The sequence below is a fragment of the Notechis scutatus genome, chromosome 1 (genome assembly GCF_049901735.1).
Source record: "Notechis scutatus isolate UNSWTSFEM ecotype Mainland chromosome 1, rNotScu1.2, whole genome shotgun sequence".
Taxonomy (NCBI): Eukaryota; Metazoa; Chordata; class Lepidosauria; order Squamata; family Elapidae; genus Notechis; species Notechis scutatus.
The window spans coordinates 307,202,858-307,216,744 of NC_142009.1; the positions used below are offsets into that span (position 1 = coordinate 307,202,858).

At 37.2% G+C, this 13,887-nt stretch overlaps 1 protein-coding gene across 2 annotated transcripts in view; it reads left to right on the plus strand.

The window, feature by feature from the left end:
- DYNC1H1 (dynein cytoplasmic 1 heavy chain 1) overlaps positions 1 to 13,887 on the plus strand; it is a 66,340-nt gene continuing 52,453 nt past the window's right edge. For both annotated transcript variants that reach the window (XM_026680183.2, XM_026680184.2), the window contains exons 1-8: positions 1 to 1,663; positions 7,377 to 7,464; positions 9,055 to 9,228; positions 9,646 to 9,901; positions 10,370 to 10,556; positions 10,656 to 10,927; positions 11,316 to 11,543; positions 11,931 to 13,007. In XM_026680183.2, the coding sequence (XP_026535968.1) occupies positions 1,399 to 1,663; positions 7,377 to 7,464; positions 9,055 to 9,228; positions 9,646 to 9,901; positions 10,370 to 10,556; positions 10,656 to 10,927; positions 11,316 to 11,543; positions 11,931 to 13,007 (2,547 nt within the window). In that variant the 5' untranslated portion in view covers positions 1 to 1,398. The remainder of the gene's footprint in view (positions 1,664 to 7,376; positions 7,465 to 9,054; positions 9,229 to 9,645; positions 9,902 to 10,369; positions 10,557 to 10,655; positions 10,928 to 11,315; positions 11,544 to 11,930; positions 13,008 to 13,887) is intronic.

The window sequence follows — 13,887 nt, forward strand, 5'->3', positions numbered from 1 at the left end:
AGGAATATTGGTCAACTTGGTTAATAGTTAAACACTGTATATTTAAACAAGCTCAAAATATTCTATTGGGAATATTTGGACGTTCTAGAATTTAGAAAGAATTCCTTGTCCTATCATTTACTTGTAAATTCCCCAATTTCATTCAAAAATACATAGCTCAATAGCTATATTTTCATTTTATGCAAATCTATTTGTCATAGTTTGTTGGATAAACTATAATTAGCTGGAGTCACACATGTAATGCAAGAAGGAAATCATACCTCAGCACAATGAACAAACCTAGATTTTGTGATTTATAAACCAAAGTTTACAACTTACATTACTGGCTTGATCCAGCCAATAGTGGTTTATAGTATTTAAAAACCAGTTTTCATTTCATTTAGCATAATACTGTATAAAAAGTCCATGGAGAGTTCCCAAACAATGCTCCCAGGTATGAATTAAATGTCACAAATAATTGTGCTACAAGTTAATTCAGAAACAAATCCCATCTCTAATTAAGTTTTCTATCAGTGGTTAATTATTACTCGATAGTTGCCTGAATATCCGGCCCTCTTCCAGCTATTCTACTGCAATTCAGGAAGAGGCTGAGACAGCAAGAAAATAAGGTTTCTCCACATACAGCAAGGACGGTTCCAAAGCTGTTCCTAGCTTGTTAACTCCGATATCGAGCAGTTGCTATGAATCATGGAGCCAGACGTTTGTCAAGATCTCTCAAGGAACACTGCATAAAGATTAATTCTGTGGTTGGATCACACAACTGTCCCAACCTTAGTGATGCAATTACATTTTTCAGGATCCATCAATTTAAGGGTTAGCCCTTGTTTTAACCTTTTCAGCATAAGCTTGTGAACTTAACGAAGTTACTGTGAGATCTGGGTTTGGCTGAAGTTAAAGCTAACGTTAGAGCTGCCCGACCTACATGGCATAAGGGTTTCTTCTTCGACCCAGAGGAAAGTCCAGAATATCAAGAAACCGTCGCGGCATAAGTTGAAACCGAAGCGATTCCCTCTATTAACTTAAATGCAGACGGCAAAGCTCGCATACTAAGCATTTTGCGATCTTTCCGTTAGCATGGTCGTATTATGGCATCGGAAACAAACCAAATAACGCCTCGGGGAGAATTGGTTCGGATTTTAACCAATTCAACTGCGATTCACGTCGGAGGACTGGCTCCCCAAGGACTCAATCGAACCTGGCCGCAGAGAAAGGCCGGTCTTCCGAGCCGCATAATTTCCCACTACACTTCCCAGGATCCTCCGGGGCGGGGCTGTCGCGAGGAAGGCGTAGTTAAAGAACGGCGTCGTGGACGAGGCGGGGCTCAGTGCGAAGTTTCAGAACTCGGCGGCAGTGGAGGCTCCGGAGGGATTGTAAGTGCGCTCCGTCCATCTCGAAGCCATGTCCGATTCTGGCGGCGGCGGTGGCGGGGAGGACGGCGGCGGCGGCCTGGAAGCGGCCGGCTCGGCGGTGCAAAATGTGGCGGACGTGTCCGTGCTGCAGAAGCACCTGCGCAAGCTGGTGCCGCTTCTGCTGGAAGACGGCGGAGAGGCCCCGGCCGCCCTCGAAGCGGCGCTGGAGGAGAAGGGCACCGTGGAACAGATGCGGAAGTTCCTCTCGGACCCGCAAGTCCACGCAGTGCTGGTGGAGCGCTCCACCCTCAAGGGTGAGTCACCCGCGGCGGGGCGCGTTCAGACGAGCTGCCGAAGGAATTGCCTGGGGAGGCTGAGGATGGGGAGAGAGAGAGTCTCGCCCAGGGGTTAAGCCGCAGCTGCGCGGGGTGGAAAGGATGGAGAGGGTGTGGCCGCAGGCAGGCAGGCGGCGGCTGTCAAAATGGCGGCCCGGCTTGTTTGCTCCTTTGTCTGTATCGGCGCGGGGCTGCCTCCACCCGGAGGACTCGATGTCAGCAGTCCTTCTCTGGAGAGGGTCCCGCGTCGTGTTGCTCCCTTTAATAGCGGCCGTCCGGCTTTTTGCAGCCCTCATCCGTTAGGTGTGGTCTAGAAGAAGCCCGTCGTCGCCTGGCCCTAAAGAGTGTCTCTGCCTCTCCCAACTCCCGTCCCGGCCTTGAAAGACTGGCAAAAGTGTGTGTTCGTGTGTCCTTCATTTGTATGGCTTTGTGCCGCTTCGACCTGGCGAATGCTGGCGGTAATTGAACATTTGCCAATGCCTTAAAATTAAATGATGGAGCCCAGCTGACATAATAAACACGGCTGGCCGAATCGGCCATGTTTGTTTTATCAATGCTGTAAATCAGTTTTCATCTGTGGAGCACCAGATCCTAGGAAGCTGATGTACCTGCCAGATTATGTTCACCTTCCAGTGTAAAAGTATTTGCTCTGAATGGTCCTGGCCTTTTGCTCACAATCCATGTCTTCTTCTATGACTCCTTATAAAGCTTAATACATTGAGGCACATTTTGTTCCCTGCAAATTTGGGGCATAACCATTTGGGAGAGTCTTTGATTCACCAAAACCTGGGACGAAAAGATCTGCCCCATCATTTTTAGGTGTGTTAAAGGATTCTGAATGGATGTAACTGTTTGATCAGTAGTTAAGATGCAAGAGAAAATTTAAAGTGGACAATAGTACCTATTTTGGAATGAACTTTTAATAAACCGCTCAAGATAATACTGCACTCTGGCCTTACAGTGAGAATAGGGTCATCAGAGAAAGGAAATAATCTGATTTGCTTTGTCAACCTAATATGCTAGAATCAGTCCTTGACCCTTTTCACCATAACACTTTAACGGATGAGTTGAAATATCTGTATTTTGCACAATAAGCTCCATTACATATTGTGTGCATATTCATTGTAAATTATTTAACTACAAGGTTAAGAAATGTTTGGAAAACATACTGCTTTCTTAATAATATTTTGCATTTCCTAATAAATACAAAAAGGTTCTCAAGATGGAACACCAATAAGACCCCCATAGCCTTATTGCAGTTGAATATGCGCTTAGCAGTTTAAATGTATATTTCCATGGCTTACAGATAATTGTCTTGTAATTAAACTGTAATATAAAAGCAAACTTTCTGTAAGTGAAATTCAGATTCTTTGCCCAAACAATTATTGGTTTTATAAAAGTAAGATTAGAAACAAAGAATATAAATCTAAAATCACACACTGTCACAGTATGAAAGGCTTGGTTGAAGAGGTGAATTTTAAGCTTTCTAAAAATGAAAATATTAATGGCCAAATGCAATTACTAATTGATTAAATTTGATAACATGGGGATGACAAGGAAGAAAACCATCCAAATATCTGCAATTTCTTTAAGCAGGTTTAGAAGTCATTCAGGAGACTTCTAAGGGGAGATAGTTCATATGTAAAATCAGAAGTAATCATTTGCAATGTTTAAAATATTGATAGGTATTGCTGAAATTTCAGAAAGTAGTTTAGAATGTTTTTGCTTTATATAAAAACACATGCTTTCTTCTAATATTCTTTGTGGTTGAAGAATTGTACAACAGAGAATTTGTAAGCATTCTCTGTTCAATTCCTTAAATTCATGCACTGTTAATTCTCCAAAACTTCTAAATTAGTGGTAGGATTCATTTTGTGACTAAGTATTTTTGAAGGGTATATTTGGGTGTTTTCCAAATTGAGTGATAGATTCTTTTATGATCTTTTACAAATAAAATAATTTTGATAAAGTTATTATAGACTTTGTAAGTAGATTTACAGTTTTTATTGGAACTTATCTTCTGCACTATATTTTAAAATCATGATAACACAACTTATTTGTGTCACTAAGTCACCCTCCTCATTTCCATTTGAATGAAAAATAAGAAATTTTTAGCTTTAGGTCCTTTTTGATAATTTGGAAAGAGCCTTTTTTGAGATGTGTTGTGCAGTAATTGCTAATATCACTTAAATGAGATCAACTAGTGTTAAATGATAATCAAAATAGTGCATTTTAGTTGATAATTCTGTTCATTACTCCACTGACAAATAGCTGTACATAAAATCTAGACTGGAGTTTGTTTGTTTTTTTGCAATTTAATAGATCCTTTGAATATGCTGCAGAATAAGTTAATCATATGCAAATCTCCTAAGCTTATCAAGCAAATCTAAATTGTATGCCCCAAATTACTGACTTGAGCATTTTAATATCCACAAATGTTCATAATAGGACATAGTTCCTCAAATAATCAGGCTTAAACCATTTGAGGTATCAAAAATTAATGACCACACCTTAAATTATGACCAGTAAGCAATTGGTATGCAGTAGAGATTCATGTAATCCTTATTACAATAATTAAACTAGCCTCTGCATTTTGCAGTAAATGCAGTTTTCTGAGACTTTTCAGGAGTAATCTGAAAATCAAGGTGGGATTTTTGGAAAATTAATTTTTCTTATCTGAATGACACCAAAATTTAATTCTCTTTTTAAAATAAATTCCATCATTTATTTTAAAATTTAAAAGTTGATTTAGAATAAACTATAAAGCAGAAATAATGCCAAGTTATATTGGAGCACTTTAAAGAGCAGTCTGTTTTTAGACCCAATGTATGTTGATTTCTGTTGTGCATAAAATTTGAGTAGAACAATGGAGTATCTTTACTCCTAGAAAGGCTATGTCCCTGATCTTACATCTTGCAGGAATTGTTTTTTTCCCCTTTCTAAAACACAAAAGTCTAGTAAACCTTGCTAAAAGTATTTTAGCTTTTTAATAAAAGAATAACATTTGTCCATTATGTCAACTGATTCTTGATAGTATGAAAAATGCTGAAAGTTCACTTAAGTATGTTTTCCTCCAGAGATGTATTATTCAAGCTTATTGCCCTTTCTTTCTGTTTCCCGTTCTGGGTGTGCCTCCCAGAAAGCACGTCACTATGCTGCATTGCAGTGGTGTCATTACTACAGCATTGTCAGCTAAGAAATTGATAATTGAATCCCATTTTCCTTAAGCTATGTACCATAGTTTTCCCATATGTTTATAAAGAATCCTTTAATATTTGAGATGATTATAATTTCTTTTAAGTAAATGTTATTTGTACTGAATCTTGACAAATTAGAATTCTGTAGAAAACTAATTGCAAACTATAAACTAGCATAGTTCAGATGCAAAAATGTTAGTGAAAAGACAATTTATGTAAAATGATATAAAAAACAGCAGTAAATAATTCTAACTTTAGGAATCTTCATTTCTGGAGCCTTGCCCACCCAAACTCTCAATCTCTTTAGCGCTTTCCTGGCTTTTACAATTTCCTGAATTTAAGCCAGTACAAAGCAAGGAACACTAAATGCAAGTATTGAGGAATATATCTAAAAGCTTTGAATTATCCTTGACTAAATATTGCTTTATATAAGAGTAAGAGGAATCAATCAGTTATTTTTGCTCAGCCCCAATATACATTTCAATTTCATGGCTTTTAAAAATTTCATTTTCATTTAGATCTTCCTAGGATAATTCCAGCAACAAAATATCAGTTAAAATTCTTTTTTTTTTTTTTTTAATGATTGGATAACAAACAGAAATAAGAAATAAAATAGAAAATTAACCTTTAAGAGACCTTAAGAAAGCAAATGATAAATGTGGAGAATATATAAGAATAATAATTATGGATTAAGTTATTAATGTTAAATAAATGTAAATGTACTGTGTTAAGTCATATAAGATAACAACCTATATAAATGTCAAAAATGCTGATGAAATCATGATGTTTTGAGTTGTAATAATGGAAACTTAATAAAAACATATTTTTAAAAAATTCTTTTTTTTAGAAATCATGTACATATTTATATTTTCAGTCATCTTATTCAGAATCAGTTTGTAAACCATTAGAATTATTTATTGCAAGATAAATTTAGGATAATACAAAACCAAAATGGCAGTATATTTTAGAATATTTCTTGATACTGCAACTTCGTCCAGATGTATTAGCAGTATCTTAAATTTGCAAATTACTATTTTTAATTAGAACACATTTTGGATGATTCTAGGCCTGGATTTGTTTGTCATTCTTTTTAATAAAAATTGTGATTTAGAATGGAATAAATGATAAAGAACATTAGTTGACTAATGACATTAACAAACTAAAACATTCCATATGTGTGAAACAAAACAAAAGAGTATAGTTTATCTGAATGGTGGTATGATGAATTATAATAACCCAGCAGGTTTCCAGGAAGAATGAAGCATATTCAAAGGAGAGGAACAAAACAAGACACAACATAGTCCACAGTTGGATTTTGAGAAAAGGAAGTGATTTAGGGTAGCCACTTCCTAGACTCACCTAAGGTATACAGGTAGTCCTCTACTTATAATCATTTTAAATTACAGTGACACTGAAAAAAGTGACTTATGACCAGTTTTCACACTTACAACCATTACAGCATCTCCATGGTCACATGATCAAAATTTGGACGCTTTGCAACTGGCATGTACTTAAGGCATGTTCTGGAGTCACGTGGTCACCACTTGTAACTTCTCCAGTAGTTTCCAACAAGCAAAATCAATGGGGAAACCCCAATTCACTTAACAATGGCATGATTTACTTAACAACTGCAGTGATTCATTGACAAATGTGGCAAAAAGGTAAAATGGGACATAACTCACTTAACACCTCTTTTGCTTAGCAACAGAAATTTTGGCCTCAAAAGTGATAGTAAGCCAAGGATTACCTATATGCATAAAGTTAGGGTAATAAAGTGTAACTGGCAAGATTCTGTCAACACGGTGTAAGCAAATAAAGAACTGAACTTTACCTGTTATGTTGTTCTTGGACTAGACCTAACAGATGGAGTACAGTTGATAAATACATGCAAGGAAGTAGAGATGTACATGTAATTGTGAATTAAAATGTGGTAGAATGTGGTTTGCATTCCTAGGAGGGAGGAGCTGATTTCTAGAGGATAGAGAGGCAGTAGAGTTTAGAAAGTATAGTCAGTAGGAAGAAGGTTAAAATGACTCCTTCCTAACTATTCTCAGAGTATATAGTTATGCTTCAGACTCTGTCTATAAGTGAAGAACGATAAAGGAAACTACTCTCAGGTTACTCCACGTATCATTCTTGGTCCTGTTAGAAAGGTTAAATTGTATATCAAAAAGTATGAATTGGTAGTTCTGAATAATTTTGAATTAAGCATGGGAGAGATAGAAAAATATTAGTCTTCAGTTTTGAAGAGACTGTATGACCCCAAGTGGTTTTAAATTACTGATACATACTTGCTTTCTGTGTATGAGGTAATGGAAAGTGTTATTTTGTGCAGAAGTTGTTTAATGATCTATTTTTTAAAAATCTCATGACTTCCTGTATTTTTTAAATAATGTTTCCCTTTATCCTTTTTTTTTCTTCTCTTTTTCATATATCAAAATAAAAATGTATTGGTGGAGAAACTGATGCTAGTAAGGTTTCTTAATTCTTTGCAGAGGATGTTGGTGATGAAGGAGAGGAAGAAAAAGAATTTATTTCTTATGGAATAAGCACTGATATTCATTATGGTATAAAATCAAACAGGTCAGTCAAGATATGTCATGTAAATATGCTGTTCAGTATGAGTCTGTGCCATTAAATATGTCTAACATACATGGCTACCTGAAAAATGACAGATCAGTATTCGAGGCAGATCATAAATAAAATAAAATGGAATCAAATTTAAAAGACAGATTTTTGTTAGTCAATTAAAAGTCAAATTAGAATGCAGGATTATTCTCCTTTCCCTTTTGAAGAGTGAACTTAAAAGCTTGGTTGTACTCTCATCATTTAGACTTGAATTTAGATTCCTCATGCAGTATTGTAGTTAGATGATTCACCAATACCAATTCTATGAAGCATATCTCACTTTCTGACACAAAAATGTTGAAAATACCAATCATTTCATGACATATGTCATATGAGTAATGATCTTAATTTCCCATAAGATCTTGAAAAGAAATTGAAAAGAGATAAGAATTCTGCAATCAGAGACTACATTTATTTGGCTTTTTTAAAATGAATTTTTAAAGGAATTATATAGTCACTGGAAAGAATAGGGTCAGGATGCTCAATTCCCTTCTTTTTTTAGTGTGAGGTAATTGCTTAGTAAAATTGTTAAGCACATCAAAGCAGGGGTGGGTTTCTCCCGGTTCTGTCCACCTCTGTAGAACCGGTACCTCTGAAGAGCAGCAGACATAGAACCAGTTCTATGTCTGTTGATGCTTTTGCCCACCCGGGCTCTTACCTGATCTTTATTTCCTGATTTTTCAACTTCAGCTGCTGAATGAGGCACAGCTGCAGTTGTTAAAGCAGGAAAAGAGGACTGTTTCAAAGGCTGCTTCTCTGCACCCAGCGTGTTAATGACTTGCTTGCAGAGAAGCACATCATAAATCACCAAACCTCATAAATCCCGAACCGGTAGTTAACCCTGTCGTATCCCACCCCTGCATCGAAGGCTTAATTTTTGAAGGGTTTTATTTTTCTCAAAAGTGAAAAATTCGCAACTTACTAATAATTTGATGCTGAATTGTGAGGCTATAATCTTAGCTTGCAGCACATAGATGGTGGTGTGGAAATTTATGTTGGGAAAGCTTTCTTGCCTGGTCCTGATTTAAACACTCTTTTAGTAGTTTAATTTTTGTGTCCAGACTATCAGAAAATGCTATGGTTCTAGGCTACACATGAAGTCAAAACCTCCCCAGAAGAAGGCAGTGACAAACCATTTCTATATTATGGCCAAGAAAATTACATGAGCCTGTTCATGGAGTCAGTAGAGTTGAGCATAGATTCAATGATAAGTTATCAGGCAAAATTATATCATTATACATGTGGCCTTTCAGGTAATTTGGTAGGATTTTATTGTTTTAGTTTTGTTGAATGCCACCAGTAACTTGCTTGTGAGCTGGACAGCCATATAAATTAGACAAGACAGACAGAAAGAATAAAAATAGGTTCTGTGATACTACAAAAGTATTTAACCAATATCTTTATTTAGTATTAAATAAACATGTTTAGTACATGTTTGAAGTGGAAATAAGATACAAACTTAACAAAAATTAAAACTGCCTAGAACTTGAATATTTTCATGTTAAACTGAGTAAATGTTCACTATTATTTTCTTGTAATCTATAGTTTGGCTTTCATTAAGCGGACACCAGTAATTGATGCAGACAAACCTGTTTCATCCCAGCTCAGAGTTCTCACTCTCAGCGAAGATTCTCCCTATGAAACTTTGCATTCCTTCATTAGCAATGCTGTTGCTCCATTCTTTAAATCCTACATCAGAGAATCTGGCAAGGCAGACAGGTAACTTACTCTAATTGGTACAGTTTGTATTTCTGATATGGATGAGTGAATAAAAAAAATATGTGAAAATATGTGGAAAATTATTGATAGTCACAATCCTAACTGTTAGAAGATGTTTTAAGAGGTTTTTTTTTTTTTTGAAAGATTCAAGCTTTCTGCATTTGATGCTGCTCCCATGGCTTCTTATGAGAAAGAGGCAACTTTCAGAAGTGTGTGGTTCTCTCTGTAAACATTGTAACAGCAGTTGATTGTGTGGCACATCTCATTATTTTATCAAGTTCATTTTAAATTGTAGTAATATCTCACCTTTTGTTTGTGTTGGTGGGCAACATACTCTGGATTGCATGCATGTGTATTGTAAATGTCTTAATTATATACGTAGATTTTTATTTAGCCTGTTTTTGTATTTCTTCTAAGGGATGGGGATAAAATGGCTCCCTCAGTTGAGAAAAAAATTGCAGAACTTGAAATGGGACTTCTGCATTTGCAGCAGAATATTGAAATACCAGAGATTAGTTTACCAATTCATCCAATTATCACTAATGTTGCCAAGCAATGCTATGAACGTGGAGAAAAGCCAAAGGTTACAGATTTTGGTGATAAAGTTGAGGACCCAACTTTTCTCAACCAGCTACAATCTGGAGTTAACCGCTGGATTAGAGAAATCCAAAAGGTAAATTAGGAGATGTATTACTATTCTTATTATTGTATAAAAATGTTGAACCCACAGTTGCCATTTCTTTAGCTGGTGTTGGTCTTCATACTCATCAACTTTTTCCCAAGAACCTAGGATAGCATAATATATTAGTGTAGTTTATGTGCAGATCCAAACAGTGTAGCCTTTCTAGTTTTCAGTCCCAGTTAATTTAATGTGTTACCAGCCAAGATTTTATCAGTTTGTGTTACTATATCCCACAATATTTTAATCTGCTCATTTTTTACTACTTTTTGAATTCTACCAAATTTTGATTACTTATATACAATAAGTAAGATTTTCTGCTATAATTGCTTCTCTGTGGATAAGTTGCTGTTCACAGTTTATATATTAAAGCGACTGAAGCAGAATAAGGAAAACACTAAACACATCACATAAAATTATGGCTTAATTCATTAAATATGTTTCTTCATTTTGTTTTTCTAGGTGACCAAATTAGATAGGGATCCTGCATCAGGTACTGCTTTGCAAGAAATCAGCTTCTGGTTAAATTTGGAACGTGCTCTTTACCGTATTCAGGAGAAGCGTGAAAGCCCTGAAGTTCTATTAACATTAGATATTTTGAAACATGGCAAACGTTTTCATGCTACTGTTAGCTTTGACACAGACACAGGTAAGAGCTATCCAGAAACAGAATTTGGCAGAAGTATATATATTTTTTACTGCTTTAACACTTAAAAAAGCAAATCCATTTTCTTTTTTTAACACCCAGGTCTGAAACAGGCATTGGAAACAGTTAATGATTATAATCCATTAATGAAAGACTTCCCTCTCAATGATTTGTTATCTGCAACTGAACTGGATAAAATACGACAGGCATTGGTGGCAATATTCACCCACCTGAGAAAAATCAGAAATACAAAATATCCTATTCAAAGAGCTCTGCGCTTAGTGGAAGCCATTTCAAGAGACTTAAGTTCCCAGTTACTCAAAGTATTGGGCACACGAAAATTGATGCATGTTGCCTATGAAGAATTTGAGAAGGTAGGTCTTGCTTACATGCAAATATGAGGGATAAGACTAAACATTTGGACAGAGACAGAATATTAGGTTCAGCTCAGAAGACACACAAATTATTTCCTACTGCACAAAAAACGTAGCATTGAAGTGAATTACTCATATTGACCATATGGTGATTCTGCATAACTAATTTTAAAGATAGCTTTTTCACAGATTTCAATTTAGAACATTCTGAAATTTTGGAGACATAATCAAACAGCCCTGAAATAGTAATTGTTTCATAATGGCTGATTACTAGTTGTGTCTCTCTGTAAATCAAGAAGACGGATTTTCAGGAAAGTATGTAGTTGTGCATAATAAACTAAAAAAAATTACAGGATCTATTCATTTCCTTTATTCAATATTATTTCAGGTCATGGTTGCATGCTTTGAAGTCTTCCAATCTTGGGATGATGAATATGAGAAACTGCAGGTCCTACTAAGAGACATTGTGAAAAGAAAGCGAGAAGAGAATCTGAAGATGGTATGGCGTATCAACCCTGCCCACAGAAAGCTGCAGGCTCGTCTTGATCAAATGAGGAAGTTTCGGAGACAGCATGAACAACTAAGAGCAGTCATAGTCAGAGTCCTACGCCCTCAGGTAATACATATTTCCATTTTTGTTAAAATATTGATAGGTTTTCCAAAACTTGCAGGTGTTTGTTTCATAGGCTTCTGTGAAGGCTCTTTTTAATTGAAAAGGGTGTTATAAACCAGCTTCCAAAAAAAATGTTTGAATGGCAAAAAAAAATTTCCCACAATTGGCAAGTGGGGATAAATATTGTGAAATAAATATTACGATAGTAAAATAGATGGGGAAAACCCATAGCAAGCATGCTTGTGTTTTGAGTTTAAATGAACAGGTCATGGGGTTTTATAAAGAAACCTTGTTGAATATCAAAGCCCATTTTTTATTTCAGTATTAAAAGCCTACTTTTCTGAATACATGAATGATAAATATCTTATTAACTGCTATAACTTTAAATAGGTTACTGCTGTGGCCCAGCAAAATCAGGGAGACGTCCCTGAGCCTCAAGATATGAAAGTAGCAGAAGTGTTATTTGACGCCGCTGATGCTAATGCAATTGAGGAAGTAAATCTTGCTTATGAGAATGTGAAAGAAGTAGATGGCTTGGATGTTTCCAAAGAAGGTACAGAAGCCTGGGAAGCTGCAATGAAGCGATATGATGAAAGAATTGATAGAGTTGAAACCCGCATTACTGCTCGCCTCAGGGATCAGCTTGGTACAGCCAAGAATGCCAATGAAATGTTCAGAATCTTCTCCAGATTTAATGCTCTGTTTGTTCGGCCACATATTAGAGGTGCCATTCGTGAATACCAAACGCAGTTAATCCAACGTGTGAAAGACGACATAGAATCACTTCATGACAAATTCAAAGTTCAGTATCCTCAAAGTCAAGCTTGCAAAATGAGTCATGTTCGAGATTTGCCTCCAGTAGCAGGGTCCATCATCTGGGCTAAACAGATTGACAGGCAACTTACAGCTTACATGAAGCGTGTTGAAGACGTTCTAGGGAAGGGCTGGGAGAACCATGTAGAAGGACAGAAGCTAAAGCAAGATGGAGACAGCTTCCGTATGAAGCTCAACACTCAAGAAATATTTGATGATTGGGCTCGAAAGGTTCAGCAGCGAAACCTTGGTGTCTCTGGTCGTATTTTTACCATTGAGAGTACTCGTGTGAGAGGCAGAACAGGAAATGTCCTCAAGCTAAAGGTTAACTTCCTCCCAGAAATAATTACACTATCCAAAGAAGTCCGTAACCTCAAGTGGCTTGGATTTCGAGTTCCTCTTGCAATAGTCAACAAAGCTCACCAAGCCAATCAGCTCTACCCTTTTGCCATCTCTTTGATTGAGAGTGTTCGCACATATGAACGTACTTGTGAAAAAGTAGAAGAACGAAATACCATTTCTCTCTTGGTTGCGGGTCTTAAAAAAGAAGTGCAGGCTTTAATTGCAGAGGGCATTGCATTGGTGTGGGAATCTTACAAACTTGATCCTTATGTTCAACGATTGGCAGAGACGGTCTTCAATTTCCAGGAAAAGGTTCGTTTATTTTCATATTTATTTCAAGCTTGGGGTTTTAAATGGATGAGTGACCCAATAATGTTTCAAGTAGAGCAAAATATAAGATGGGCAGCAGGAAATAATCTTTTTTAAAACCTCATTACATCTTCGGTTTTTGCAGGCATTTCTCTAGAGACCAAAGTAATGTATACATTCCTAAATATACTAAAAAATCTAGGTGACTTAGCTGATAAAATTTATGCTACTTTTTCCCCCCTAGTGCAGGATCCACTTTTCAGATTATCCAAGTGTGGTCATGCAAGCCTGGTGTCATGGGCTGGGAGACGCCCAATATCATCCAGCCGGCTTTCATGCCTAAGGCGGGACTAGAATCACAGTCTCCTGGTTTCTACCCTGGTGCCTTCACCTCTAGATCAGGGCAGTGGTGGTATTCAGCCAGTTCGGACAGGATTGGGCGAACCGGTAGCAAGGATTTGGCGTGGGTCGCCGAACCGGTAGTAAGTTCTGGCTGGCTACGCCTCCAATCCAGTCACCACTAGCTTGCTCTGCCCGCCCAATGTTCGCTTGCCCCTTAAGGTATTTCTTTTTTTTTTTTTTCCTTCCCGACAATCAGCTGTTCATACTTACAGCTGTGCCGGGATTCCCCTTGCTGAGGCCCAGGAAGGCAAAAAATGGAGGGAGGGGCTCATCCTCCCCCCCCTCCATTTTTTGTCTTCCTGAGCCTCAGAGGAGCCTTCTGGGAGCAAAAACACCCCCCTAGAGGCTCCTCTGAGGCCCAGAAGGCCCAAAAACTCGGTGGGGGTGGCTGCAAAAAAAGCCACACCCACCAAACCATGCCCACAGAACCCGTAGTAAAAATTTCTGAATCCCAGCACTGGATCAGTGGTGTCAAACTCGT